This window comes from Poecilia mexicana, unplaced genomic scaffold (assembly GCF_051168715.1).
Source record: "Poecilia mexicana isolate PSO_F unplaced genomic scaffold, ASM5116871v1 scaffold_20, whole genome shotgun sequence".
Classification (NCBI taxonomy): domain Eukaryota; kingdom Metazoa; phylum Chordata; class Actinopteri; order Cyprinodontiformes; family Poeciliidae; genus Poecilia; species Poecilia mexicana.
In genome coordinates this window covers 3,852,974-3,880,939 of record NW_028263389.1, presented here as the reverse complement: position 1 = coordinate 3,880,939, position 27,966 = coordinate 3,852,974, and the positions used below count along the sequence as shown (strand labels likewise).

The window sequence follows — 27,966 nt, the reverse complement described above, 5'->3', positions numbered from 1 at the left end:
ACCAGAAGACCTGCCCTCAGGCCCAACATACGAGTGCTAACAGACATGTCTTTATCTCAGTGAAGGCTGTGATAAAAACACCACAACGGTGAAACCACTGGGAAAAACCAGAAGCACAAGCAGTCAATCAGATCTGGTTATTTAACTGAAAACTGTTCAAAGACAAGCTATTACAAATGTGCACAAAACTTTATTGATATCCCACTTATGTGGAAAAAACACAATTTCACAACTACAGTGTTTCCATTAAAGAAGAAACACAAATAAAATCACAGACGACTAAGTTTGTTTGCGCGATAAGTGGTTAAATGTCATGTGGCGCCAATATCCTACTACTACTTCCTGTAGTCTTCTTTGTCTTTTACGCCATTAGTAACATTCGGTTGTAGATCAAGTGATTCGTGTGATGTGAAAAAAGTGTTTACATTACAAAATACACTAATTTTAAAACTGAAGAGAAGCCATCGCTGTGATTTACATTAAGTGGGATGGAGAAAGAAGCACAACGTAGCAAAATAAACTTTAATTTTGAACAGAACACTCAACATTGGAACTGGATGATATTTTAAATAGCCAAAATAACAACAACTCAAAACAACAAACAAAAACCAAACACAAGCGAAACCATAAATAAAACGAATCATGATGTCTCTGTAAACAAAATTGCCCTTCATCAGAAAGGAAATGATCAAGCTCATTTCAATTTATCATACAATTAATTGACTAATTGCTTATTGCAACAGGCTTACTTTAGAGATGTGATTTCTTTTATTTAAAAAAGGATATAGTAGAAGTTAACGTTTTCCTATTTTTACAACCAGCGGAGCCCATTTGTTCAGAATTATTGGAGGGAAAATAAATAAGTGAGAGAAAAGGATTTGTTTTAACCTTTGATAATTAGAACCTTTATGTAAAAGAACTGAACCCACGTCAGCATCCTATTTTTTTCCAGACATTTCCCTTATATAAAATGTAAAGCAAACTGACTCATTCAATGATTATTTACCAAGACGCTAATGACGACATGCTTCAGGACTTCAACCACGCCTCATTATTAACTTAAGGGAGCTTGCACTGGAGAAAGGAAACTTAGACAAACATTGTTCCACAGAGCATAAAGCTTCTCTCTCTTATCTCCTTATGTGAGGAAATGTCAGCTTATTGTCTATCAGCTTCAAATTAACAAGAATATTCTGCTCCAACAGGGAGAATTAAAGCCAGTTCCTACTGTTAAAAAAAAAAAAAAAAAACGGAAGCAATTTCCTTTACTGTGGTGACATGCTGGGAAAACTTCCTTTTCTTCATTTACTCCCACTTCCTCAAATTTCCAAGCTAATCACTGTGGTTATACTCTGGTGGCCCCAAAAAAAGAAAGAAAAAGAAAGAAACCCTCTATCTGGGTGGTCTGATGGAGATTTATAAAGTTGTTCGATTTGCTACCATAGCAAAGCCTCAATCTTTCACTTTTGCTGAATCAACATCCACCCAGGATCAATGCTGTCAAATCCCAAACAGTATAAAGTGATAGAAAACTATTGCATCATCTAACATTTTCTTTCTTTTTTTTTCTTTATTTTAGAAAAAAATCCAATGTTAATATCAATCATGTGATACTTATAATAAACTCTCATCTATGACGTCTGGAAACATGAAAAACTAAGAACTGGTTGAGAATATTAACATTTTTCCCCCACTGTTGGTGTAAGAAATGTAGAGAATTACCTTATACTTTGTTTTTAGAGCTGCAGTTGTAGCAGGACTCTGGATGTATGTGACAATAGATTTACAGACAAAAGAAAAAATAATAATTGTGAAATAGGTTTTATCATCATTTTTGTCATCATTGCAATACAAAAACACAAACTTCCAGAAAACTGCAAAACTGCCAAATTCAACCTAAAATCCTACATTTAGAGCTGATAACTGCAACACCGATGAACATGTTTGATGTATATTTGCTTCACGATTTTGATTATGGCTTTTGAATAAATTTAATGGGATAATTTTACTATTAAGCTCCCAAAATGACAGCTCAATCCTCTTAATTTAAGTTTGAACAGAATCAGTTTTTATGTTAAAGAGAAAAGTCAACCTAGCAGTGCCTTTAAAAGCAGCCATAATAATAAAAATAGCCTTACGGAAATGCTTTTCAGTCAAAATATCAGATTTGTTCTGCTTTCTAAAATTAAAGACATTAAAATGTGGCAATGAATGTGGCTGCTTTGAAGGAATTTATTCATAGCAGAGCAAAGAATAAAACGGATATTACGAAAACGCTGTGCAATGACAATCGATTGGCTGATTGTTGAATGATGTCATGATCCAAGTATATTTTAAAACTTCACTTATGCCACAAAATGCTAAACACCTATAAGCCAAAGAAAAACCAAAAATTGATCTGATATGTGGTCAGATACTGAATTGATTCTGGCCTTGGATATTTATTTATTTCAATTTTAGAATGCATTTAGAAGTTTTAAAAATAATTTAAGTAGAGAGTTTTTTTTTATTTTGCTTCGAGCCACAATATCGTTTCTGTTTTTGTGAAAATCTAACAAACAAGACTTGAGTTGAATAAAACGACTACTATTACAAATTGTATTAAAGCAGAACATGTGTCAATTAAAAAAGTCTGCAGAATGGCAATCCTGATAAGGTTTTTAGAAAAAGAGCATGTTATGTTAGAACGCTGAAAAAGTATAAATGTCAGCTTGGGGCCATAAAATAGAAGAATTCCAGCTTTCAGAGAGCTCTAATTGTCTTAATTTGATTTGATAGTTTCTAAAATAAAAATAAAAATACATTTTTCTCCAGAAGGTTTTCTGGGAATCTGTTTTCATATGACTGTAAGTATATTGAAGTCTCTCACCTCTCTGTTCATTATTATCACATGTATTCCCACTGGAACAGTAACTCACACTAACACCTTAATAAGCTGCTACAGGCTCCTGCATCCCGGATCCACTCCCACAAAGATGGAGGCTGAGAAAAACTCGAGATAAAAGTAAAACCAACAGAAATGTAAAATGTGTCAAAAAAAAAAAACCCTGCAGAAATGTGCGTATTGATTTGATGAGTGGGTGTGTCTTTGCACAGCTGTGGCAAGCTAAGCTCTCATATTAATACTCCAGCAGAAGTCTGCAGAGATGCTATAGGTAAACCACTACATCCACTGTAACGGTATTTAAATACTCTAAAAATGAATTTTCATTTAGCAATATACTCAAAAACTCAGTGAACTTCACTTCAGACCTGTCAGTCTGCGTCTTACCGTCAATATTTTCTCTGTCGCTGATGTGCTGGAGATTGCAGCCCGTGTCCTCACGACTCAGCTCCGGCTCCGGTCGGTAGGGCTCCAGCCTAGAGTGGTTGCTCCTCCGGTGTTTGGGGCTCGACGACACGCAGCAGGAGGTTGTATTCCCCATTTTGTACGCGGGCCCCGGTGACAGTCTTCGCCGCCCCAACTGCTTTATTTACCGTCCTGTCGGTGTTGCTGGAGAAGGGGGGGAGAAACGGGGCGGTAACGCTATGAGCTGCTCCCCCGGTATCCGCTAGCGCTACACGCCCTTCTCCGGTGTTCCAATGGCGTCCCGAAGGTTGAGCGGAGCCATTAAAACTGATGAGAAACGCGAAGCTCGGGTCGGTAAATCAGAAGAGGAGCCCAGCGTCCTCCTCCGAACCTTCAAGCGGGCACAGGCAGCGCCTCTAAGAGCTTCGGCTTCCCCTCGACTCCCTAGCCTCGTATTTCTTGACAGGACTCACAACTATCGTTACAAAGGCATTTTCGTGTCCCGAAACTTTTTATCGACATAAATAAAGGTTACAACGCCGTTCCTAAACAATTCGAAAATAAATTTCAGCGTTGACTGCTACATTGTTGCCACTGTACAGTAGATTGCTGTTGCAGCTACATCCGCTGCTCTGCTGCATTCATGTACTTCGCATAAAGTAGGATTTTTTTTAAAAGCGCTATTATTTATTTTCTTCTGAACAAGTTCGATGTAGCTAGCACCTGAAAAATAAAGTAGCAAGTGAATAAAATCACTAGTTTTATGTTTAAAAACACCAAATGCAGTTAGTCCTAGTTATGATAAACATAGTTAAAACTATGCTTAAAAACAAGTAGCTTTCTTACGGTTTACCTTACATTTTAAAATTGGTAAATAAAAAAACACACTGGATAAGACAATGAATAGATTTTATTTGCTAACCACCTTGCTTTTATATTTCCCAAAACATAATGATGTCGTATGTCGAAGAACGAATGGAAATTACAACATTTATGTCGGTACTTGAACACATCCACATTGTGGCCGTGATAGAAACGTTTCCGGTTCAAGTGGGTGGTTACAACTGAGTAATAAATAGACTACAGTGATCGTCCCCTGGGTTTTACAGTTGGATTAGTGCAGATGTGCTTCTGAAGACGGTCTATTTTCACAGTGATCCTTTTTTTAATGTTTACAGGCAATGTAATAAATACTATTGTAATAATAAGTGACCTATACCGGTGTTGCTGGGGATGGACGCAGCAACTCCAATATTTTTCCTTGGAATACGTTGTTTAATCTCTCTGTAGGATTTTGTGTTAGACAAATATGACAAAAAAGTTTTATTCTCCAAAATGTTCTTTTATACACAAAATTTTATGATGCATACAGTGGCGGCCTCGGTATTATATGGGCCCCTGGGTGAGAGTATTGGATTTAAAGTCTCTTTAACAGTTTGCAGATTTAAATAAATTGACAGTTGGGTACACAATAACCTAAACGGTTTTCTGTTTTGTCAATTTCTCCCCTCCTCCCCCCTAAAAATTAAAATAATATCCTTGTTTTTCTTAATTTGTATCATTTTATCTTTTTTTTATGAACTATGGAAATAAATACAAAGAAAGTGCTCAAATCTCTCATTTAATTTAAGAGTTTGTCTTACACACTATTTCCATTGGTTGTAGTTGTGAATCCAGTTTGAATTAGGAGACTCCATGAAATAAATGTATCTATTTGCTAAAAAGTGAAAACCATTTTATACAGATTTATTGCACACAGTGTGATAATCACGCGGTAGCTGCATTCAATTACGATGGTATGGCACATCCTACTGGTAATCCAAGTACATTGCACTTTTTGATATGGGGTGAGTTTTGTGTTTGAGTGATGCTTTTTATGACTGAATGTTTTACAGTTCAGTCAGTAAAACGTTGTGTGTGTGTGTGTGTGTGTGTGTGTGTGTGTGTGTGTGTGTGTGTGTGTGTGTGTGTGTGTGTGTGTGTGTGTGTGTTAATTGACTTACCATTTTAACATATTTTATCGATGTTGCCATGTTTGACAATGTGTGATTGGATCCAGGAAATAACCTAAAAATCAAACGTACGTCTTACTCCAGCTCGGTGAGTTTTCCAGTGTGGTTTTGTTTCAATCAGTTGTGTTTCAGATCTCCAGCAGTACAAAATTAATCAAAGTCATAATCTGTGTTTATTCTGTCAGTAAGTCTTCCATAATTACAATCTATGCTCCCTACACGTTGCTCACGGCAAAATTCCACACTTGTCCACACTTGGGTGTTTAGATTAATATGGTTTCCATGGGAGACAGTAAATCTTGTTTTCTAGGTAGGAGCATGCTGTTCTCTTCAAATATCCTATCTCACTGCGTACTGCATATCAAAAAACTAGAATGTTGTTGTTTTTTTATGCTGGAAAATGTGACAAAACATGTGATAGTGGTAGAAACATTGAAGGACAAAATAAATGAGTAGTCACACAAGGTTGAATATGAAGATGGTAAAAGCTCTCTTATGCACTTGTTGAGGTATGAGTCAGTATAAAAGCCTCAAAGTTTAATAATCTTGGGTAAAATAAAAATACATCAGTTTTATAGTAAAGAAAAAAAATTATAACGGAGGATGATAGCATTTATAAAATAAAGCTATCATCTTTCTTTTTAATGCTTTGTTCCTGAAGGTTCTGTTTTGGGAACTACTCTGGAACATGTGAAGAATCACATGGGATTAATAAAGCATTTTTTAACTGAATTAATTTATGATATACCACTTCCTCCGCATTAAATAAAACTCCTTAAATTTTCAAATTTTTATCAACATGTTTAAATCTCCTCTTAAAATCTTACTCTCTCAACTTTTCCAAATGTAAACCTAAAAACTGAAGAACACATACAATAAATTGCATCCGCACTGGCATGGTATCGAGATGAAATAACTATTTGGGCAAAGTCGGTGTAAAAGTCTAAGATCTTTTAATATGGTGAAACTAAACCCATCAAACAGTGTTTGCAGAGAATAAAAATACATAACAAAATAAATAAAACACAAAATCCGGCAGGCAAAATTGGTTTAAACAGTATTGTTAATATGAACCTCCTTTCCTCACTCACCAAACAAATGAGAAGATTTTATTAACAAAATATACATCTAACATAAAACTGTTGAGGGAAAAAAAAAAAAAAAAAAACCTGCCCAAAAATAAATAAGCAATGATATTTGTCTTGAGTCTGGTTTTCAGCTAAAATATGAAATATCCTGCAACTATAATTCAAGATTTTTTTTTAGAGTGGAATAATAGTAAATTTATTTTCTTGAAATACATTCTCAAGTTTTTTTCTTCTCACAACATCAGCTGGCGATACAAAACAATGCCTGCCGAGCTAATCACGCGGAATACACAATGCGACACAAATAAAATGAGATAGTGGCATGAATAAAGGCAGTGACTTCTATTTTCGCTCAACTTCACCCATTTGTGACCAGTAAACACCGGCGTGCGCTTACAAACCTTCCCTCCTAATGCTCGCTCTTGTTTGTCCTCTGCTGGTGTTGGATAATTACGACCCTTGAAATCCTGACATCATTGTGTGAACACAGAAAATTAACGACGAGGAGTGCTTTGTGTCAGCGCGTTTTGTTATTCCAGACTCCATTCAAAAACACGCCACTGAAACAGACAAAAGTCCACAGGATCCCAAGATGCCCATCTCCTCTGCGACGCAGTCACTCCACTTTGTGTCCGTAGATGTCTTTCAGGGCTCTGAGCTCCTCTATGAGAGTCTTGTTTTGCTGCTCCAGCACGGCCACACGGTTTTCAAGGCACGAGACGTACTCCTTCTTCTTTCGCCGGCACTCTCGCGCAGCTTCCCTGGAAGTGACAGCGGCAACGATTAGAGGCCTGGACATATTTGGCTCCTCTCCCCGGATTAAACGGAGGGCGTATTGGAGCCATAAATAATGAAAGCTTCTTTGTAATGTTTAGGTCATGACTGCCACGATGACACTAAAGTAGAACTGCACTTTGGTTGGATGGATGATTGAAACGATGCAAAGAAGATAGCATTTTGTGGCTGGAAAACCACAACAGTCATTCTTTCCTTCAAACATATGTCACAGAAAAGCTAACAGATTAATTACCTAACAAGAGAGAATGACTGGTCCCCCTCTACCTGTTTTTCATTAGGCGGAGCTCCCTCTTCTGCAAGGAGTCCTCTAAAGGCTTCTGAGGGCTGTAACTCCCAAACCCGGATTCTGTCTTCAACAGCTTAGAAGTGGGGTTGCGCAGCTGGGAGTTGGTAAAGTCGCCACCAGCAACAGAGCCTGGGAAGAGGCAGAATAAATACAGTACGTCAAACTACAAGATTGATCTACAGGGGGTACAGGATATTGGTTGCTCTGTAACTAACAAGTTAAAAATAATGGGACATAAGATAGTGTGTTATAGACTAAAAGACAAGTGAAATGATTGCAAATCTGTAAAAAATAAAAATAAAAAAATCCCCAAAAACAGCTTTTGTGTTTGTGCAGCAAATAAAATTATACCAACCATTTATCAATGTCTGAAAAGAATGAGTGTTTCCAATAACAGATGTTTGCTGTGTATGGGTTTCAACTGCGCCACTTTTCATGTCAACGCCGTCGATCGTCACCAGCTGCGCTTCCATTGCAAATGTGCACAAATCTCTGTCTGTATTCTGTTAATGTCGAAAAAACTGAATTTCGCAATTGTGGTGTTTCCATTAAATAAGAAATTAAATCAAAATTTCTTTGAATAAGCTTGTACATGCCACAAGTCATTAAAACTTAAGGCAGTGACAGATGTAGACAGTTACATGAGATATATTCATAATTCAGCCATGGCATGGAGGAGAATTCAGCCTGGGAGCAGCTACATATTTTTTGTCAGCGATTCTACACGTTCGAATGAAGCACAACTTCTTATGAACTGTGTGCTGGTGGAGCCAGCTGCACATTTCCCTTAAAAAATAAATACAATTAATCATCCTTCCACTTCCTGTTGTCTTCATGTCTTTCATCAGTAGTGACATCCGGCTGTTGATCATGTGACTCCTGTGATACAAAAACAGTGTTTCCACTGCAGTTTTGCGAAACACATCCATTTCGATATGGCCGAAAAACCACATCATCCTAGCGCAAAAACTTTTGATCAAAAATATTTGTTTGTTTTTTTTGTTGTTGTTTTAAATTGGCGTGTTTCCATTTCCATAAGGTTGTGCAAATGGAAATCACGGAAATAAATTTAAATTTGCAACAGCCAATTTCTTATGAAATTAAATTCCTCCTACTCAACTGCACAGTAAAGACACCCACGTCTCCTCTGACCGCTGATGTATGAAAAGGGAAAATATGTTTCCATTTTTAAAACGAAGAAATTATTAATAAAATAAATAAAATTGTGAAACCTGAAATGTCAAGCTTCATGCCAATTTGTGTCATTTAAATCAACAATATTTAAAGGTAACAGATAATGTAAGTCACAGTGAAGTTTAAACTGGCCTTATATGAACAAAATTAAGGCAGAACGCTTACAAAATTCAACCAATCAGAACCCACCACAAAGCCCCACCCCTCACACGATTCAGGGAAATAGCAACAAGTTGCACCAGAGAACAACCCCGTTTCCTGTAAAAGGTTCCTGAAAACAAATGGAAACTTTAGTCTTTTTTGTGATAATTTTCCACACTTTACATGGGATAATTATTATTATTTTAATTTTCAAACTGTTTTGGTTCAAAAAGTCTGATTCCAATTTTTCCTTTCATCTAGAACAACCAGCTTCAAACCAGCTTCAGTCACTTAGTTAATCCATTTAGTTTGGATTAACTGACTGAACCTTTTCCAAGCAAATCAAATGCATAAGTGCATTTTCAACAAATCAAAGATAACAAAGGCAGTAATATAGAAAATGAAACAAGTGAAAAGACATTGCTTATCTATCGTTCTGTCAACAGAACTCTCCCCTCATGTCGTAACACTCTGCTGACTAATTCAGTCATATGTGGCGCTTGCAAAAAATGAGCCGCATCTAATCACAGTGAGTCCTGCGACTGACGTCAGGGTACATCTTATTTGCTGTTTCACATTTACAAGTTGCTGCTGGGGGGTCTGTTCCAGGAAAAGCAGTGACGTCAGCCACTGCTGCTATGCAAGTGAGCGAGTAAGTGAGTGAGTGAGTGGGTGAGTGGATAGCACACAGCACTGAAGCATTTCACAGATGATGACCGAGAGAAACGCAGAGTGAAGAACACAGAGAAAACACAGAGCTTTTCCAAAGTGTTTATCAAAGTAAGCTTGTTGGATTTTAGCATGTTATACATCCCAATAAAATATTTTATATTACTTTTTTCAAGCGAGTAATCTAAATGTTATTTGATGAAGTCAACAAGACTACAGGTGCTGGTCATAAAATTAGAATATTGTGATAAAGTTCATTATTTTCCATAATGTCATGATAAAAATTAAATTGTCATATATTTTAGATTCATTGCACACCAACTGAAATATTTCAGGTCTTTTATTGTTTTAATTTTGATGATTTTGGCAAACAGCTCATGAAAACCCAAAATCCCTGTCTCAAAAAATTAGAATATTATGAAAAGGTTCTCTGAACGAGCAATAAAAATAATCATCTGAATCAACAAAGTAACTCTAAACACCTGAAAAAGATTCCTGAGGCCTTTAAAAACTCCCAGCCTGGTTCGTTACTCAAAACCGCAATCATGGGTCAGATTGCTGACCTGACTGCTGTCCTGAAGGCCATCACTGACATCCTCAAGCAAGAGGGTGAGAAACGGAAAGAAATTTCTGAACGAATCGGCTGTTTGCAGAGTGTTATATCAAGGCAGCTCAGTGGGAAGTCAGTAGGAAGGAAAAAGTGTGGCAGAAAACGCTACACAACGAGAAGAGGTGACCGGACCCTGAGGAAGATTGTGGACAAGGGCCGATTCCAGACCTTGTGGGAAGCAGTGGACTGAGTCTGGAGTAGAAACATCCAGAGCCACTGTGCACAGGCGTGTGCAGGAAATGGGCTACAGGTGCCGCATTCCCCAGGTCAAAGGTCAAGCCACTTTTGAACCAGAAACAGCGGCAGAAGCGCCTGACCTGGGCTACAGAGAAGCAGCACTTTGGACCACTGTTGTTCAGTGGTCCAAAGTACTTTTTTCGGATGAAAGCAAACTTTGCATGTCATTCGGAAATCAAAGTGCCAGACTCTGGAGGAAGACTGGGGAGAAGGAAATGCCAAAATGCCAGAAGTCCAGTGTCAAGTACCCACAGTCAGTGATGGTCTGGGTGCCACGTCAGCTGCTGGTGTTGGTCCACTGGGTTTTATCAAGGGCAGGATCAATGCAGCAGCTATCAGAAAATTTTGGAGCACTTCATGCTTCCATCTGCTGAAAAGTTTTATGGAGATGAAAATTTAATTTGGTCTGGAATCGGCCCTTCTCCACAATCTTCCTCAGGGTCCGGTCACCTCTTCTCGTTGTGTAGCGTTTTCTGCCACACTTTTTCCTTCCTACTGACTTCCCACTGAGCTGCCTTGATATAACACTCTGCAAACAGCCGATTTGTTCAGAAATTTCTTTCTGTTTCTCACCCTCTTGCTTGAGGATGTCAGTGATGGCCTTCTGGACAGCAGTCAGGTCAGCAGTCTGACCCATGATTGCGGTTTTGAGTAACGAACCAGGCTGGGAGTTTTTAAAGGCCTCAGGAATCTTTTTCAGGTGTTTAGAGTTACTTTGTTGATTCAGATGATTATTTTTATTGCTCGTTCAGAGAACCTTTTCATAATATTCTAATTTTTTGAGACAGGGATTTTGGGTTTTCATGAGCTGTTTGCCAAAATCATCAAAATTAAAACAATAAAAGACCTGAAATATTTCAGTTGGTGTGCAATGAATCTAAAATATATGACAATTTAATTTTTATCATGACATTATGGAAAATAATGAACTTTATCACAATATTCTAATTTTATGACCAGCACCTGTACATTTCTCAAGGAAAATCACATTTAAAAAAAGAAGAAGAAAGAAAACAAATCAATTTTTCCGTTCCAAAGCTCTCCACCTCATTCCAAATCCAACTAGTTTAAGTTAAACATATGGCTATTCAAAAATTCATAAAATAATATTTCATCTTAGTTACAATGTAAAACATATACCTGCTTCTGTCTCATCTCCAGTTACAGCCATGCTGTATCCAATCCCACGTTCCCAAGAAGAGACTGTCTTCTTCAAAGTCTTCTCCAGCACTGAAATGTCACCACAAGCAACAGTGAGACTATATATGCAGTTTACAATTAGAGGCATTGACATCACTATGACATCACTGACTTCTTGATGTCAACAGTATGGTTTGTTCTCCTCTCCTCCCCAGCTGCCCGAAGCAGCGCTATGAGTCAGGGACTCTGCTGTTTGTGTTTCCTCAGCTTGGGCTTATGAATTGATCCTGGTCTTTGAATGCAGGCTGTGATTATTAAGAATCACTTTTTAGCTTAGCGCTTCCAATCATAAGTGAGGCAAAAAACTAATTTTTTTTCATCTATAAATAAAAACAGCGCTCTGCCCATCAGGTTTTTTTTTTTAGTGTGCTCATAAATAAATCAAACTACTAATAGGTTTTAGAGTAAATAGTGGCGCTTATAATACCAGAACCTTTTCTTTATGGTTAATACCAAAGGAAAATGCTCCCTCTACAGGTAGTGCAGAGGTACAGACAGAGCAATGTGTGATAGAGGAAATTGCTCATTTACCTCGAAGTCAGAGTATCTGGAAGTTTCAGCAACTCCAAAATAGACCAAAAAAAAAAAGAAAAAAGAAAGGAGGATCCACCAGGGTTGGGGGAAGTTTTGTTCTGCTTCTTGGATTCAGAGCAGAACCAAAGAGCATAGCAAGAAGAAGGAAATTCAAACCATCTCTACTATCGATAACAATGGGCATATTCCCGACTCCAACATCTCTGTGCCCAACTTTCCAACTATATGGCTAGAAAAAGAGAGGATTTATAGAGGAGCGGCAAAAGCAAATGAGATAGAATAGCAGAGCTTGGAAACAACTGATGGTGTAACCAAGACTTGGATATTGAGCTGTTAGCTTTCACAACAGTGACGAGACTGTGATACAGTAACAGTCTTCAGTCAGAGGCTTCTTTCTATTTGTTGTAAGACTGACTGCTACCTAAGATCCCTCCTGCCTACCGCATCACCATCCCCAATGACTCCCTGAAAATGCTTGGATGATTTGAGTTACTAAGAATTGGTCTTCATTGGGTATTTCAGCAGATTAATAATTCCCCCCAAAAATCTTCTAATAAGCACATAAGCTCTTCACCAGATCAGACCCAGGAATAATCTAGGGAGCCAATCTAGAGATCGCTTTCTCCTCACCCAAAACTTAATAAATGTTATCGGACAATGCTATCTGCTGCCCTTTTGGTAAATGGTAGTTGACTAGCATCGGTATTGATGCCAGTGAATCTCCAAATTAATTTATCAACTTTGGATACTTTTTCACACTTTATTCATCTTTACCGGAGAAGGTGCCAAAAATCCCATATATATATGAATGTGACGGTTTCCATTTGGTTCCAGCTCATGTCTTTTTATGTAACCTGAGAAATGTGTGGTGACATTTAGGAAGGTGATGTGGGAAAATCCTATTTTCACATCTACAGAGGCAACTGTGAGCATCTATTCATCAATAACTGAAAGGAAAAAGTCACTATCGCCTTGCAGAGAGAGGAGGAATGGAAAAGGGGAAGGAAGAATGGAAGGGAAGAAGGAAGGAATGAATGAAAGAAGGAGTTACCTTGTGCCATAACAAAACTGTTTGGTCCATGCAGTGAATCCATGTCCTCTGCTGATGGCTGCTCTTTGGTTCTGCTTACAGGAACAGATGCCAGGGTTAGCGTACTGTCTTGCTTTACCTGGGCAGGAACGCCTTGACAATAACAAAACAAAACAAATAAATGCTTTAAAGACAGGACAGTTGTATTTCTCAGCTGAGATTGTTGCAACCGGTTTCATCTCGTGGTGATTAAGTTTGAAATTTATAAAATATTACACAGTTGTTGCAAGACACAGCTTCGACACAACGCCCCTTGCGTGGATCTTAGATATTTTGGATCATTCTATGGAGTAGTCTAGATGAAGACGAGATGTTACCTGATAGTGAGTACATCCAACGCTGCTGCATACAGTTGTACATCTCCTCATAAAGCGGAAACGCAGTGGCAGGTGGAGGCTGCGGCATCTGGACGCAGCCCATGGAAGAGGACGGCAGGTTTGGCATTGTGTTAAGAACGTAACCGACAGGAGGTGCCTGAAAAAGCCCAGCTGGGACAAGCAGAATGGGTAAAGGCTGACATATAACATCATAATATAATAACTGTTCGTGATCATGTTTTCAGACATACTTACTGTGCTGGTTTTCCATAGTTCGCTGGAAAACCTGATCGTTTCCCTCTGACTTAATTTGGTACATTGTGACTGAGTAAGCCTGCAAGGGAAACCCAGTGGGACAGAATGTTAAACAGTTTGTCTTTGGTTCTGCATCTTTATGCAGGATATCTTTTTAAATCTCTACAACACACAGCTATTAATGTCTACATTGCTGGAGTCAAAAGGGCGTACCTCACAATGGAAAGATGTCCAAATTGTGCCTAATTAAACATATTCCCTCCCTGGAGGGAAAATGTTTAATTGGTGTTATATGGTATTGTTGGCGTTATATGGTATCAGGTGTGAATGGGGAGCAGGTGAGTTGAGTTATTTTGGTTTTACAGTTACATAAGCTGTAAACTGATTTGATGCGTTGCATCAAAGTGTCATATCTTCAGTGCTGTATTATGAAAATAAATATTTACAAAAGTCTGAATGGTGTGATCACTTTTGTGTTTGATGTCTATCAATCTAATAACCCATGACTAATGAAATGCTTGCTCACATAGCTATTTGTTTAATCAATGGCAAATGTTTGCCACGTGCTTTTGGATTGTTACCAAGTAATTTCTTGGTGATGAATTTACAATTGAACACTTCTGCTATTTAAAATTAAGGCAATTTATCGGAAAGAGGAACCTGTCTTATATTAAACTGCACGTTTAAGAGAAGTATGGTTATTACAACAAAAGGCTCATTTGGGGATAAAAATGTCTTAAGTTCTGGTGGCTTTGGTAAGATGGGGTGTCCAAAGTCGGTCCTCGAGGGCCGGCACCCTGCATGTTTTAGTTCTCTCCCTAGTGGTAGTAACAATTTCTTCAGCAAGTCAGTGTTCTCCTTAGGCCTTCTAACGAGCTATCATTTGATGCAGGTGTGTAAAACCAGGGAGAGAACTAAAACATGCAGGGTGCCGGCCCTCGAGGACCGACTTTGGACACCCCTGAGAGCGTTCAGGGGAAACCTAGCTATGAAAATATGATGCACTTCAGGAAAATTCACAAGTATGGTCAGGATAGCACAAAGCTAACTGATGTTGCAACTAGCATTACTGCCTGGGGCGCTAAGTTTTGCAAACACCAGCAAGCTAAAGTTTAAAGTTACACTGTAAAGTTAATAGTAAAGAGCTAATGTACTAACGTTGCCTAACATTGCTTACTTTTAATAACAACAGTAAATGGCATGACTCACGATAAAGACTGCTTAATTTCGCCGGAGCGTGGCCTCAGTTGAAGTTAAATTTTTTTTTAATCAGTCTGTTTTCGCAAAATTTAATTGGTGCTTTATTCTGTTGCCAAGTAACTGTTTGACCGTTTTCTTGTTTTGGTTTTGTTCGTTCCATATTCAAAGCCCATGAGCAAGAAACATACAGTTAACGACATGTTGTCTATTTGTACTGAAAAACAACAACAATAATAACAATGACTATAATAATAATGATAATAATAATAATAATAATAATAATAATAATAATAATAATAGGAAGAAGAAGAAGAAGATACACGAACATAATTGATATAATTGATAATAGAATATTAAAAGGAAAAGTAATTTTTATTTTATAAATTACTCATTATTATTATTATTATTATTATTATTATTATTATTATTATTATTATTTTACTTTTTTTTTCTTCTTTTTTCTATTATGCTGAAAATAAAAGTTTTATGAAACGCGTCCAAAGAGGTTCCCGTAGTTTTGGGCGATACCATTTAAAACGAGGGTGTTTTTGTTATTTGGGACTGACTCGGTCAGTCTATTTCTCATTAGTATAAGCAACTGAAAAACTGTTCCTAAGTCTAAGTCTAATTTGTAAGCAAACTCGCACGTTGAAAATCATAAAATAGCATTTTAAATATATTTACTTGTTTCTTTACAGCGTATTCCCAACTAGTCGAAATGGTTTGAACCTGGAGGTACTAGGGAAGACTTGTAAAGCGAAATCAAGTCCGTGACAGCGGAGAAAGCTGACTTTTATAAAAGTAACTACTGTACAGAGGTTGGTACCACTTTCACGACTTTTCTTGATCTGAGCGTGCTGTTCTGTGTGACTGTAGCGACATGTTTTGCTGAGCTGTCAGAGTGACTGTGCTGAAACTACTAAGATGACAATTTGCTAGTGATAGCCAAGCTACCGTTAGCTAGCTACTAGCCGGCTAGTAGCTAGCTGTTCCCTAGAAATTGAATGGCACGGAGCAGGAAGAAGAAGTAGCATGTTAGCGAGAAGCTAGTTAGCCTTTTAGCTCGCCAGCCTATTTTGGGATTGTCATTCCGCTAGCCAGCAACCTTTACTTAGCTACGTTTATAGTGATGGTGAGAAGGGTGTTTATCAAGCGACAGTAATGTGTATTTTTCCGAGACGAGTAATTGTGTCCAATTAGTAGCTAGAACCAAAAGCTGTCATGACGCTGCAGTGTTATTTTTGTCTTTAAATGAACTGTTATAGCAACACGGGGCCTCCGTTTTGGTACACGATGTAATGAGTTTTCTGGGACACACCTGAGTGTTCATTGTGTTCTTGGGGGGCGTTGTTGCTGTGGTAATGTTGGGTACTTCACGGTGATGAATGTTTAGATGCATTCGGTAACCCGGACCTTCGATAATGACGATTTGAACAGAGGTTGCAAGGCAAACTTGGATCTTCTTACACTGATTTAGTTTCAGTATTAGTTTTGTTTTGTGTAGTTTTCAATAACGTAGTATTTTTTTTTAGCCCTATTCTCAGTCTTAAACGTGCATTTGGTTTCCTATTACCATGCATTTAATGTCAATTATACTGTCATAATCGACTTTCTTTTCCTTGACACTATGTTTTAACACATCATTCTAACTTGCCAGTCTTAGGCATTGTCATAGGACTTATAATGGTCCTCTAAATTAAAAGATCAATTGCAAGGTCAAAGGTTAGATAATCTTTTTTATTCCCACCACCCCAAATGCATTTTCATCTAGTTTTATTTTGCTATAATTTTATTTTTTTTTTAGGGTGAAATAGAAGCTGTACCATGTCTTTGAAGCCGCGGGTGGTGGATTTTGACGAGACATGGAACAAGCTACTAACTACAATCAAGGCTGTTGTGATGCTCGACTACGTGGAAAGAGCCACGTGGAATGATAGATTCTCGTATCCTTTATATCGCAGTGTTTCATAATGCAACTTGAAGGTTAATAAAGAGGCTGAATATGAATTTAATTGGCTGAATTTTATTCACATATAGTTTGAAAAGCTTCAGCAATTGTTCTAAATCAGACAAATTTAATCATGTGACGCATTTGCGTTGGACGTTTTTGCATAAATACGGCAGTCAAGGTCATCTCACGCTGACCATTGCCTGCTTGGTAGCAAAACTATATAACATAATTGTCGTAAATAATCACAGTCAGGATTGTTACTTGTGCAATTAACGACGTGTTCATCCTGAACTCCCAACTCCAGTGATATTTATGCCTTGTGCGTTGCATACCCAGAGCCTTTGGGTGAAAGATTATACACAGAAACCAAGGTTTTCCTCGAGAACCATGTCAGGCAGTTGTACAAGGTAAGAACTCGCCGAACCCTCCGCTGCTGACCTGTTCATCTCCTGTTGAACACCTTCTGTACTCATTTGTGTGTGTGTTTTTCTTTTTTTCTTTTTTAGAAAGTCCTGGAATCAGAGGAAAAGGTTTTAGTTATGTACCACAGGTACTGGGAAGAGTACAGCAAAGGAGCTGACTACATGGACTGCTTGTACAGGTGAGATGCTGCTGTTTACGGAACTTTTAACGTTCCAGTTTATTTTTAAAGGAAAATGTGTGATGTTGCATTGTCTTTAGAGATTCGCTAATCAGAAAATTGTTGCTAGAAAACATTTTAGCTTCTATTTGGCCAAATTTAAGGATTAGGTTTGTTTTCCCAGTTAAAAAAAAAAGCGCTGGATGTTTGTGGGATTTAAAAATGAAAGTGAAACAAACTTGACCTGTAAAAAGAAAGATATGAATTATCTACCTGACAACAGTTTACTTTTCATTGAAAGTCATCTCGGAAAAACAAACCATCCTTCTGTATCAGCTAACATTTGCCACAGAGCCAATTTTTTTTATAATTTTTTGAGCTGCACTCGGGGACCACACAAAATGATTCCCAAGTCCAAAAGTGGCTCCTGAGGCCGCACTTTGGTCACCCCTACTCTAGAGGATGAAGCTCTTCACTCCAACTCTCTGAGATTTCCTAAAAGTTTGCCAATATTTCCAAATCCAGCAATTTTAACCACTTTACTGATATTGAAAGCGAGACTTTGAGCTATTTCCTATAAGTAACAAGTTCCACATTGAAGGTGACTGTTGTTACTGCAACCTCCAAACGTGATGTGTTCATTTACTGGAAAAAGACCCAGAGTGTTTTGAGTTCTCCACTCCTGTTAGTGTCACCTTTTCATCATAAACAGAGTCAGCTTATCACTTTGTTGTCCTTAATCATTTATCAACTTAATTTAGTCTTTTCACATGTTTATGGAGGGTTTTTGTTTTTTACCAGCACAGATTATCGTCTCAGCTGCCTAAATGCAGAGGGTGTCTCTTCTCTCTTTTCACAAGCAACAGTAATCCTCCCATTATGGTTTTTATTTATTAGTTGTTTTTTTTTATTGCTTTGAAAACGACCTGCGCCAGACGCCAGCAGACACATTAAGCGTCTCGATTCGAGTCGGTGTTTCTTTTTAAAGAACTTTCAGGTCTATTTTTATTTGTGTTTCTTCACAAGAGTGACTGTGCATCTAAATGCCTGTTATTTATAGTGTTACCTCATAACACTATAAGTGGCTCTCTGTGTGGGGGGATCAGTTTGTATTTTAGAAAAAAAATAATTTTTGTGTGCTATTTTTTTTTTTGACATCATACTATATCACAGATAGCACATCTGTGAAAAGATGCAACTTAAAGTGGCCATGTTCAGCCAATGGGGATCAGCTTGGTGGCTGGGTAAATTTGAAAATCAGATTAAATATGATTACCGTGTGCAGTTTAGAATTAATAACCACACATTTCAAGTAAGAGACACCCATTTCATATGGGAATGTTTTTCAAGACTATTTGTGTTTGTGCAGCCATGAATGCTGTGCTATGGAGTTACAGCCATACATTTGCCTAAAAAAAAATAAGATTTTTTTAAATCATAATCTTTATCGGTATTACAAATGTACAACAAAATATCACAATAAAAGTCCGGTTAACAACAGTCACTCCACTTTTGCCAACTTAACTTTGTCGTATTTTAACGACTTTTCAGACAAAAATAAAAAATCGGAATTGGCAACATCGATGATCGGTTAGAAAACCGCACCCCTACTTAGAAACTTAATGCTTGTCCATGTCAAACAGCAGAATTTAACCTTAACCTTTCACACCTTGTTATACCTTGAAACAAGTAACACAAACACCCTGCTGGTCTCTGAGTTTACCGGAATCCGTTGGAAAGCAGCTACCAAAACAAGACTGTTATTTCTGGTTTTCACTGGGGGAAGAAAAACCAAACTAAAACATGCTGTCACTGATTAAATTAGTCGACTAATTTCATCATTTTACGCCTGTCCCCATGCTGTCCAGGTATCTGAACACACAGTTTATCAAGAAGAACAAGCTAACAGAAGCAGACCTGCAGTACGGCTATGGGGGAGTGGACATGAATGAGCCGCTGATGGAGATCGGAGAGGTACTCACCCATTCTTCCACATGTAGCTTATTGTTTTTTGGTCTCTTTTGTGTCTCCCACTTGATTGAGATCACATGAAATTATTTGTTATTTCTGTTGTGAGACAATAATACAGTGACAAAATGCTGTCTTGTTATTGCAGCTGGCTCTAGATATGTGGAAGAAGCTGATGATTGAACCCCTGCAGGCCGTCCTCATCCGGATGTTGTTGAATGAAATAAAAAAGTGAGCTATCAAAAAAAATATATATACATTTTTAACTTTGGTTCTCAAACGTATTGATGTGATTATAGTAGATTCTGTATAGAACTTTTAGTTTACGTTAAAAGCAATGAGTTTTGAGTGCCTTTCAGCAACTGTTGTGCCAAAAAAAAAAAAAAAAAAAAATACAATCCATAAAAACATGTCTGCTCTTGTTTGCAACACTTTCGCATGAGTTGTATAAACAAAGCTTTCTTCGCCCCTGTCTGGAAACGCACGTCATGATCAGGTCTTCAACTTGTGCTGTCTTGCAGTGATCGCTGCGGTGAAAACCCCAACCAGAAGGTAATCCACGGGGTCATCAACTCTTTTGTTCATGTTGAACAGTACAAGAAGAAGTTTCCGCTAAAGGTGAGCCGACAAGCAAACAACCCGTTCTCCCAGTCTGCACTGTATTCAAGCTTTTTTTTTTTTTTTTTGTAGTTGTTTTTTTTTCTTTTTATGTATATGGTGCCATTAAAAGACACAAGGGTCAAAATCCAGTGCTAAAAATGCGAGGTCTGCTAAATTGCTTGCACAGCGACAGAAATGAGCACTGAACACGCCAAAATGTTATTGCTAGGTTTGTGCTGTGAACATGGGATTCACAACAGATGTTGGTAACAATCCAAGAAATGCATATGTAAATCAGAACTGGAACTATTCCATAAAATACATCCAGATTTAAGCTTCCAGTTTCATTCCTGTACTTGAGATAATTATTTTTGCTAAAACATTCGTCCTTGTTTTATCTCCAGTTTCCTTATCTCGTCATCCTTTTGTTAATTATTTGAAGTTTCCTGGTATCATATCTGGAAAGATGGAATCAAGTCATGCTGCCCCTTCCCTTCCCCCTCTCAAAAAATGTACTCTTGTGTTGTCTTAATTTATTCACCGAACATGGTGTTTAGTTGTGGTCCCACCTTGACCAGAAGAGATTTTTATTTTATTTTTTCTCAGTATTTCATTTACCATATTTTCTAGACAATAAGTCGCACTGGAATATAAGTTGCATAAGTCAAAAAATGTGTCATGAACACATTTTTTTGTTCATGAAAAAATGAGTTAAAAAAAAGGGTAAAAACACATGAGTTGCTCTTGAGTTTAAGTCACTGGGCCAAATTATGAAAAAAATCTATATACAGGTCATTATGTGGATCGCTTGTTTCCATGGAACCTGAAATATTCCCCATGTACTGCACTTTATCATACATATTCTCAATTGTTGGACAGATTTACTTTATTGCTGTTTATGTGTAAATTACTGACAGCAGAAGTAAATTTCATGTCAGTCATTCAAAGTCTATTTACTGAGGAAAGACATTCACATATATTTTTGACTATACTTGTTTCCCCCACTGTACGATTCTGTTAATGTCAACAAAAGAATATGTTTCTCAGTTGTATTTTTGTATTTTTTTTTTTTATTTCTGTGTTGCAGTTTTATCAAGAAATCTTTGAAGGGCCTTTTCTGATAAAAACAGGAGAGTATTACAAACAGGAAGCCTCCAATCTTCTCCAGGAATCCAACTGCTCACAGTATATGGAGAAGGTAAGTCGCTGGAGAGAGAGAACGCGAGGCGACTTTCAGCGGTCGAGTCTGAGTTCACATAGTTTCTTAATGTTCAACCAGGCTGTTTATAATCTTGAGTATTAGCTCAAACATTAAGCCACTAAAAGTGATATCATGGATCTGATATTGTGTTGACCTCTGGCTTTGATTCTGTTCCCTTGATCCTCAGTCCTATTTCTTACCAAGGTGATCCTTTTATAGTGGATGACAGTAGGACCGCAACTAACGAGTATTGTAGTAATCAATCACTCTGATGATTAATCGGCTAGGAAAAGCTCGCACATTCTACAAATATTCATTTAATCAGCTTTTTTATAGAATATTAAAAATACATTAAAAGAATGAGCAGCACAGGAAATAAACATTTTATTGACTAAAATGCAACAACATAGCATTCCTTTCCTGAATTTTAACCGCGTGAAGCTTAAATGATGTCACTTGGGGAGTTTTAGGTAAAACATATACATACAAAGGTGTATTTATCTTGAATGCAAAATGTGTATATATCTTGTACAGTTTTGGCTTAATTACTGCTCTGGATATGTTGCTCTTTCAGCAATTGGGCCTTTTCTTTTTTTAGTCTGTATGCTCCAGTCAACATTTAATTAATTACTAAATTAGTTGACAATTACTTCAACAGTCGATTAATCACAATTAATACGATTAATCATTTCAATCTTCCTGTCCAGTCAGTCAGTGTGGAGTAAAACCAACATTCCTGTCTGGACAAGCTCAGTGTTGTTGATTCATCTAAAACAACTTCCTGCTATGAGATGAAAAACTCTTCTTTCCCTATAAAGTGATGGGAAAACTTTTTGCATGTCTCTGCGTCGCTCTCGTCTCGCAGGTCCTGGGCCGATTGAAAGACGAAGAAGTCCGATGTCGGAAGTACCTGCACCCCAGCTCCTACGCCAAAGTCATTCATGAATGCCAGCAGAGGATGGTGGCCGATCACCTGCAGTTCCTACACGGGGAGTGCCAGAACATCATCCGGCAAGAGAAGAGAGACGGTCAGTACGCTTTATGCTTTCTTTCTTTTTTTTCTTTGATGTCCTGACGCCGTTCGCACGCCGCAACCTCAGCTAACAGCGACCTGCGAAATGGTTTGTTCTGTTCAGACATGGCCAACACGTACACCCTGTTGCGGGCCGTGTCAAACGGGTTGCCTCACATGATCCAGGAGCTGCAGGTCCACATCCACAACGAGGGCATCAGAGGCACCAGTAATCTCTCTCAGGAAAATGTTAGTACCTCGCCACACGTTATGGGTTTTGGGGGGTTTTTTCACCGGATTTTCAAAATGCCTTGCCAAAATTTGTTGTGTGTTTTTGATTTTTAGCCTTTTAATGGGAACTATTTCTGCTCCATCTCCCTTTAGATGCCGACCCTTTTTGTGGAGTCCGTGCTTGAGGTTCACAGTAAATTTGTTCAGCTCATTAACACAGTCCTCAACGGAGATCAACACTTCATGAGCGCGCTTGATAAGGTACAACCACAAATAGCTGTTGCCTCATTGCAGAGTGGTCTTTCAGCAGGTTGTTTTTTTGTTTTTTTTTGCCTTGATTATAATTGCCTTTCTACCAATTTAATCTATCTCGCCGTCTCTTTCCCTCTTGTAGGCTTTGACGTCTGTGGTGAACTTTAGGGAGCCGAAGTCCATCTGCAAAGCCCCAGAACTTGTGAGTACACACATACACATACACTTGAATTCTCATGTCGAGTTGTACGCGCAGAGCCTTGACCGAGTCACCCCCTTCCTGCTGCTATCTCTGTCCAGCTGGCAAAATACTGCGACAATCTGCTGAAGAAATCTGCAAAGGGGATGACGGAAAACGAGGTGGAGGACAAGCTGACCAGTTTCATCACAGTGTTCAAGTACATAGACGACAAAGACATCTTTCAAAAGGTACAGGAAGCTTTTTCTGCTACAGTATACCCAACTGTGACTCAGTTTGAAGCTTTAAATGGATCCAAAAAGTTAACTCATCACATCTGGGCTTGTTTTTTTTGTTGTTTTTGTTTGTTTGTTTTTTCAGTTTTATGCCAGAATGTTAGCAAAGCGGTTAATACACGGTTTATCATTGTCAATGGATTCAGAAGAAGCTATGATCAACAAACTAAAGGTAAATAAACATATTTCTTGAGTGTTTAAACAAGCTTTTTCATAATTTTTTTTCTTCAGCAGTAGACTCTTGTGTAATGTCATTAGAGGTCATTGTAATTATGTGGATTACCTTATTATAATGACCTATGACCTCATTCCTGTCCATTTTGCAGCAAGCTTGTGGCTACGAGTTCACCAGCAAACTTCACAGAATGTACACAGACATGAGCGTGAGCGCCGACCTCAACAACAAGTTCAACAATTTTATCAAGACGCAGGAGACGGTGGTGGACCTGGGGATCAGTTTCCAGATCTACGTATTACAGGTCTGCTATGAGGAAGCCAGAAACGGGCGGTTGAAAAGATGCCAGAAATATTAGTTTTTCTGACACTTTTGGCATATCGTCCACTTTTTTTTGCAGGCCGGTGCTTGGCCTCTCACACACGTCCCCTCGTCGACATTCGCCATCCCTCAAGAACTAGAGAAGAGCGTTCAGATGGTGAGTGGAGCTGCTGAGATTTGTACTGGTAGAGGAAGAAGCGCCTTCTGATCATCTCTGTCCGTTTTCACCCTGTTTTGCAGTTTGAATTGTTCTATAATCAGCACTTCAGTGGGAGGAAGTTGACTTGGCTGCACTATCTCTGCACAGGTAACAGAAAACGATGGCAGATTTAGTAAAACAATTCAGCATGTTCTGGTTAAACTTAAAGGAAAAAACATAATGTTATTCAAACCTTTTAAAAGCTCTTGTTGCGGAGTGTCCATACATCTTTAAATTAAGGCCTTAAATTCATTTTTAAAAAGTAAGCTAGACTTTGACATGTCAATCACAGGTTTTAAACTTTGCCTTGCTGGATTATTTAATCTCATATATTCAATGTATTTTTTTTGGAGGCGGGGGGGCTAAGTTTTGTTAGGCAAAAGTTTTAATCGCACTCAAGACAAGTGAAGCTACTTCTAACTTTGCTAACATACCTTTTGCATGCTAGCTAGCTTTTTTGCATTTATGATGGGCAATTGCAAATTTCTCACCAGTCGGCTAGATGAAGTTTGCACATTTCTGTGGCGATACAGGTCTTGCATATCATTCATAACAGTCTCTAAAAATCTTAAATTTAAATTGATTAGACCTACAGAAACTCTTTGTAGCTATAGCCGAACACTTCTCAACAATCTTGTGCAAACGTCACTGGACTCTATTTAAAAGTAATGAGATGAGAGTTTCTGAACTTTGGCGTTATGCTTGTTACCCCTTCTTGCAGGCGAAGTCAAAATGAACTACTTGTCCAAACCCTACGTTGCCATGGTAACCACATACCAGATGGCTGTGCTTCTGGCCTTCAACAACAGCCAGACAGTAACATACAAGGAGCTGCAGGACGGCACCCAGATGAACGAGAAGGAGCTGCAGAAGACCATCAAGTCCCTGATGGACGTCAAGATGCTAAACCACGACTTGCAGAAGGTCTGACGCGAAACGATGTTTGGCTAAAGTTGCCTTTTACCCTGAGATGGGCGGTGAGGTACACTCAGGTTTTGGTTTCAGACAGTGTAAGTTGTGTACGTTTTCCCCTGTGCGCAGGAGGAGATTGAAACAGAGTCGACGTTTTCACTAAATATGAGTTTCACCAGTAAACGGACAAAGTTCAAGATTACGACGTCGATGCAGAAAGACACGCCGCAGGTAAGCCTACTGCCGGATGCCAGCCTGGTGAGAAACAGTCCAAGTGATAACCAACTGAACCGCCGCGTGTCTGTAACGTTCAGGAGATGGAGCAGACGAGGAGCGCCGTCGACGAGGACCGCAAAATGTATTTACAAGCTGCTATAGTGAGGATCATGAAGGCGCGGAAGGTCCTCCGACACAACGCCCTCATCCAGGAGGTGAGTGGGTGGATAGGGTCAAGACCTTTTCAATTTGAACTGTCAGGATTTATGAACATTAGCAAGGCTAAAGGTTAAACGTATGTGCCACAAAACAAAGCGATCAGGAGCGATCTGGAATTGTTCGCTCATTGTTGCAATAGCTCTATTACACTAGTTCTGAATTGTTCTTTTCATTTGATCTTTGTAGCTCTTTTGATTGAGGCGTTGCATGTTTGGTTTTGGATGCAGTGTCGCTGGAAGGATTTTTTTTCTCTTCTTTTTTTTCAAATACTTGTTATGATGTGCGACTCCAGTCAGTCAGAGGCCTCTTCAGATTCATTGTGAGATTGACTACTACTGGAGATCCTTCCTGCCTGCAGCATCATCATCCGCAATGATTGTTTTGACGATATTTGAGTGATATGATGCAACATTTAATTATTATTTGGAATAACTTAAGTATTTTTGAGTTGAATTAAATTTAGTTCTAATATATTAAAAGCATACTTGCCTAACTAAGTATAATTGATGAGTTGTCTCAACCAGATTCCTTAAAACAGTAAAAGTAAAATGTGAATAAACATACATTTTAATAAATTTAAACATGGCATCTATCTGTATGTAATTAAATTTTGTTATAAGTTAGGGCTTCAACAAATAATTATTTCAGTAATAAATTATTCTGGCGATTAATCGCATAAAATAAATTGGCAAATTCTACACATTTTTCATTTAACCTCTTAAACCTTTTTTGTACAATGTTAAAGATACTTGTAAAAGATGCATATAAATAAATAAATCCTTTTTAAACTAAGAAAAACATTTTCTTGCCTAAAATGCAATAGCTTAGCATTTCTTTAGCGAATTTAAACCAGGTGAAGTTAAAAGTGGTTCAGATTGAACAGTTTTGGATAAAACATATTTATAGTCAAATGTGTTTTTATCATAAATGCAAAATGTATTCTACACTTTTGACTTAATCACTGCTTTGGGTATTTTGTTCTTTCAGCAATTGACTTCTTTTTTCTTTTGTTTTTTTTGGAGTTTGTATACACCCAGTCAACGATTAGTCGATTACTAGATTAGTAATCAATTTGCAGTGATTAATCTGATACATCATCTCATTCTTAGTACAAATCCAGCTGTTCTCTGAAGGTCTTGGAGGTTTGTTAGAGAATATTATGGAACAAAGAGCAACCCGAAGATCAACGAACACATAGAGAACAGTGACAGTCTAAAAATCACCCAATGCCTTGTGTATTTTTATTTATTTATTTTTAATTTAATTCAATTTTTTTTTTAAACCTGTTCAGGTAATCAATCAGTCCAAAGCCAGGTTCAACCCCAGTATCAGCATGATCAAGAAGTGCATCGAGGTGCTCATCGACAAACAGTACATCGAGCGGAGTCAGACGTCGGCCGACGAGTACAGCTATGTCGCGTAGGCCCTGGGAGTCGACGACGAAGGGAGCATCTCCAAACAGAGACTCACCTATGAGACAGGTTTCAAATTATGAACAAAAACCACAGCAACAGACTCATTCATCTAATTTAGAATTTTGAACTGCAGGCTGTCTGCGACGATCAAAAGCAGGACTTTGTGCCTCCATCTACAAAAAAAAAAGGAAAAAAAAAAAAAAGACTTGATGACATCATGTCAGCGCCAGACAGCCGGCTCACACCACCACTCTGATAGGCCCCTTTCCTGCCCTCGCCCATTCGAACCTTTCCCACTTTCTGGTTTTTAAACTGTTTACAGCATCACCAGTGCCACGCACCTGTGCGTCCAACGTCAAAAAGAACATGCCTCTCTAGCTGTTGGAAAAGAAAGATCAGACAAGCCTATTTGTTGAAAGAGTACAGAGGAGGGGGACAAAAAGACATATTGATGGCGACATATTAAACATGCTTTCTTTTCTCACGTTTGCAGTTGTGTGTTTTTTTTCTTTCTTTGTTAAATGTACTGAACTTAGGAAAAAAATATTGTAATAAAACTGGTATACTGACTATTGTTATCTTTCACATGTAAAGAGAAATGAGTGACAAACATGACAGCTGCTTGTCAAATAAATAAATAAAAACACTGAAAGCTTTTATGTAAATACCTGTGATATGTCCATTAGAGAATTCTCACAGAATGTGGTTGACGAGTCTATGCTGCTGTGCTAAAATTAAATTCTTGCGTAGTTTTTGTGAGAATGTAGTTGAGTTTTTCATCTTTTTGCTATTGGCTGGTGTGTATCTGATTTACTTTACCTTAATAACGAGCCTCTTTCCGTTTTTATTCGGAGTAATAAAAGGCTCTATCTAGTATACTGCCACCTACTGGACAGCTACTGTAGGTTTAATATCCTCCCAGTTCATCCTTACTCCCTTATAATTAAAAAAAAAACACAAACTCGAAGTACGGCTGTAATTAAAGTTTTTAAATAATGATTTTATGTTGTAAAGTATTTACTGTAATAAGTGAGAGCTTTTTACCTTATATTTGAAAAAATGTCGCCATGATGGATTCACAGCACTATTTGTATCAATGTTAAAATAATTTCAACAAAATTATTTAAATTTTAAAATTATAGAAAAAACTGTTTTCATTCATGTTTGTCATTCATATATTAAGTCAGAAATCATATCAACTTAAGTGGATTTTAAATACTGTAACAAGTACATTAATATAAGCAATTTTTACGCACTTGTCCGCGTTTAATTGTAATTAGCGTGCATTTATTTTTCGTCTCGCGCAGAGTGCGCGTGAGC

At 38.0% G+C, this 27,966-nt stretch overlaps 3 protein-coding genes across 9 annotated transcripts in view; 1 reads left to right on the top strand and 2 right to left on the bottom strand.

Annotated features, from left to right (window-relative positions):
• The window catches only part of ccny (cyclin Y), a 28,808-nt gene extending 24,778 nt beyond the window's left edge, over window positions 1-4,030 (bottom strand). The window contains exons 1-2 of one of the 5 annotated variants that reach the window (XM_088001478.1): window positions 2,870-3,265; window positions 1,723-1,761 (exon numbers count right to left, since the gene is read on the bottom strand). Coding sequence is in view for 4 of the 5 variants with exons in the window: in XM_015008722.2 (XP_014864208.1) it covers window positions 3,272-3,425 (154 nt within the window). In the remaining variant the exon portion in view is untranslated. The other 4 variants (XM_015008722.2, XM_015008723.2, XM_015008724.2 and 1 more) reach the window with 4 other exon arrangements.
• A 2,207-nt stretch (window positions 4,031-6,237) lies between these two features.
• LOC106930896 (uncharacterized) lies at window positions 6,238-14,003 on the bottom strand. 2 transcript variants are annotated; one of them, XM_015008730.2, is made up of 7 exons: window positions 13,934-14,003; window positions 13,721-13,799; window positions 13,466-13,636; window positions 13,110-13,241; window positions 11,465-11,554; window positions 7,452-7,602; window positions 6,238-7,150 (listed from the first exon to the last, which is right to left on the bottom strand). In XM_015008730.2, exons 2-7 carry the CDS (start codon window positions 13,782-13,784, stop codon window positions 7,006-7,008), a joined length of 753 nt encoding a protein of 250 aa, XP_014864216.2. In that variant the 5' UTR covers window positions 13,785-13,799; window positions 13,934-14,003; the 3' UTR covers window positions 6,238-7,005. The 2 variants fall into 2 exon arrangements, with proteins under 2 accessions (XP_014864216.2, XP_014864215.2); XM_015008729.2 differs by lacking the exon at window positions 13,934-14,003 and having other exon boundaries at window positions 13,721-13,919.
• Window positions 14,004-15,456: 1,453 nt separating this feature from the next.
• On the top strand, window positions 15,457-27,311 carry cul2 (cullin 2). 2 transcript variants are annotated; one of them, XM_015008727.2, is made up of 22 exons: window positions 15,457-15,551; window positions 15,619-15,738; window positions 16,725-16,863; window positions 17,176-17,278; window positions 17,378-17,472; window positions 19,320-19,425; window positions 19,568-19,650; window positions 19,941-20,037; window positions 21,107-21,217; window positions 22,086-22,248; window positions 22,357-22,481; window positions 22,617-22,724; window positions 22,858-22,917; window positions 23,016-23,144; window positions 23,275-23,361; window positions 23,516-23,668; window positions 23,765-23,842; window positions 23,926-23,992; window positions 24,606-24,808; window positions 24,926-25,027; window positions 25,111-25,227; window positions 26,523-27,311. In XM_015008727.2, the coding sequence occupies exons 3-22, from the start codon at window positions 16,745-16,747 to the stop codon at window positions 26,652-26,654; spliced, it is 2,238 nt and encodes a 745-aa protein (XP_014864213.1). In that variant the 5' UTR covers window positions 15,457-15,551; window positions 15,619-15,738; window positions 16,725-16,744; the 3' UTR covers window positions 26,655-27,311. The 2 variants fall into 2 exon arrangements, with proteins under 2 accessions (XP_014864213.1, XP_087857446.1); XM_088001320.1 differs by having other exon boundaries at window positions 15,463-15,738.
• Window positions 27,312-27,966: the final 655 nt, after the last annotated feature.

What these genes read in the sequence shown, in the direction of transcription:
- LOC106930896 (XM_015008730.2), bottom strand. Translation starts at nt 13,784, where the DNA reads ATGTACCAAATTAAGTCAGAGGGAAACGATCAGGTTTTCCAGCGAACT. An exon ending in TTGGATGTACTCACTATCAG is followed by an intron (nt 13,242 to 13,465) that starts GTAACATCTCGT and finishes GTTATTGTCAAG; the next exon opens with GCGTTCCTGCCCAGGTAAAG. An exon ending in CAGTTTTGTTATGGCACAAG is followed by an intron (nt 11,555 to 13,109) that starts GTAACTCCTTCT and finishes GTGACATTTCAG; the next exon opens with TGCTGGAGAAGACTTTGAAG.
- cul2 (XM_015008727.2), top strand. Translation starts at nt 16,745, where the DNA reads ATGTCTTTGAAGCCGCGGGTGGTGGATTTTGACGAGACATGGAACAAG. An exon ending in TCCAGATCTACGTATTACAG is followed by an intron (nt 23,669 to 23,764) that starts GTCTGCTATGAG and finishes TTTTTTTTGCAG; the next exon opens with GCCGGTGCTTGGCCTCTCAC. An exon ending in TGCAGAAAGACACGCCGCAG is followed by an intron (nt 25,028 to 25,110) that starts GTAAGCCTACTG and finishes TGTAACGTTCAG; the next exon opens with GAGATGGAGCAGACGAGGAG.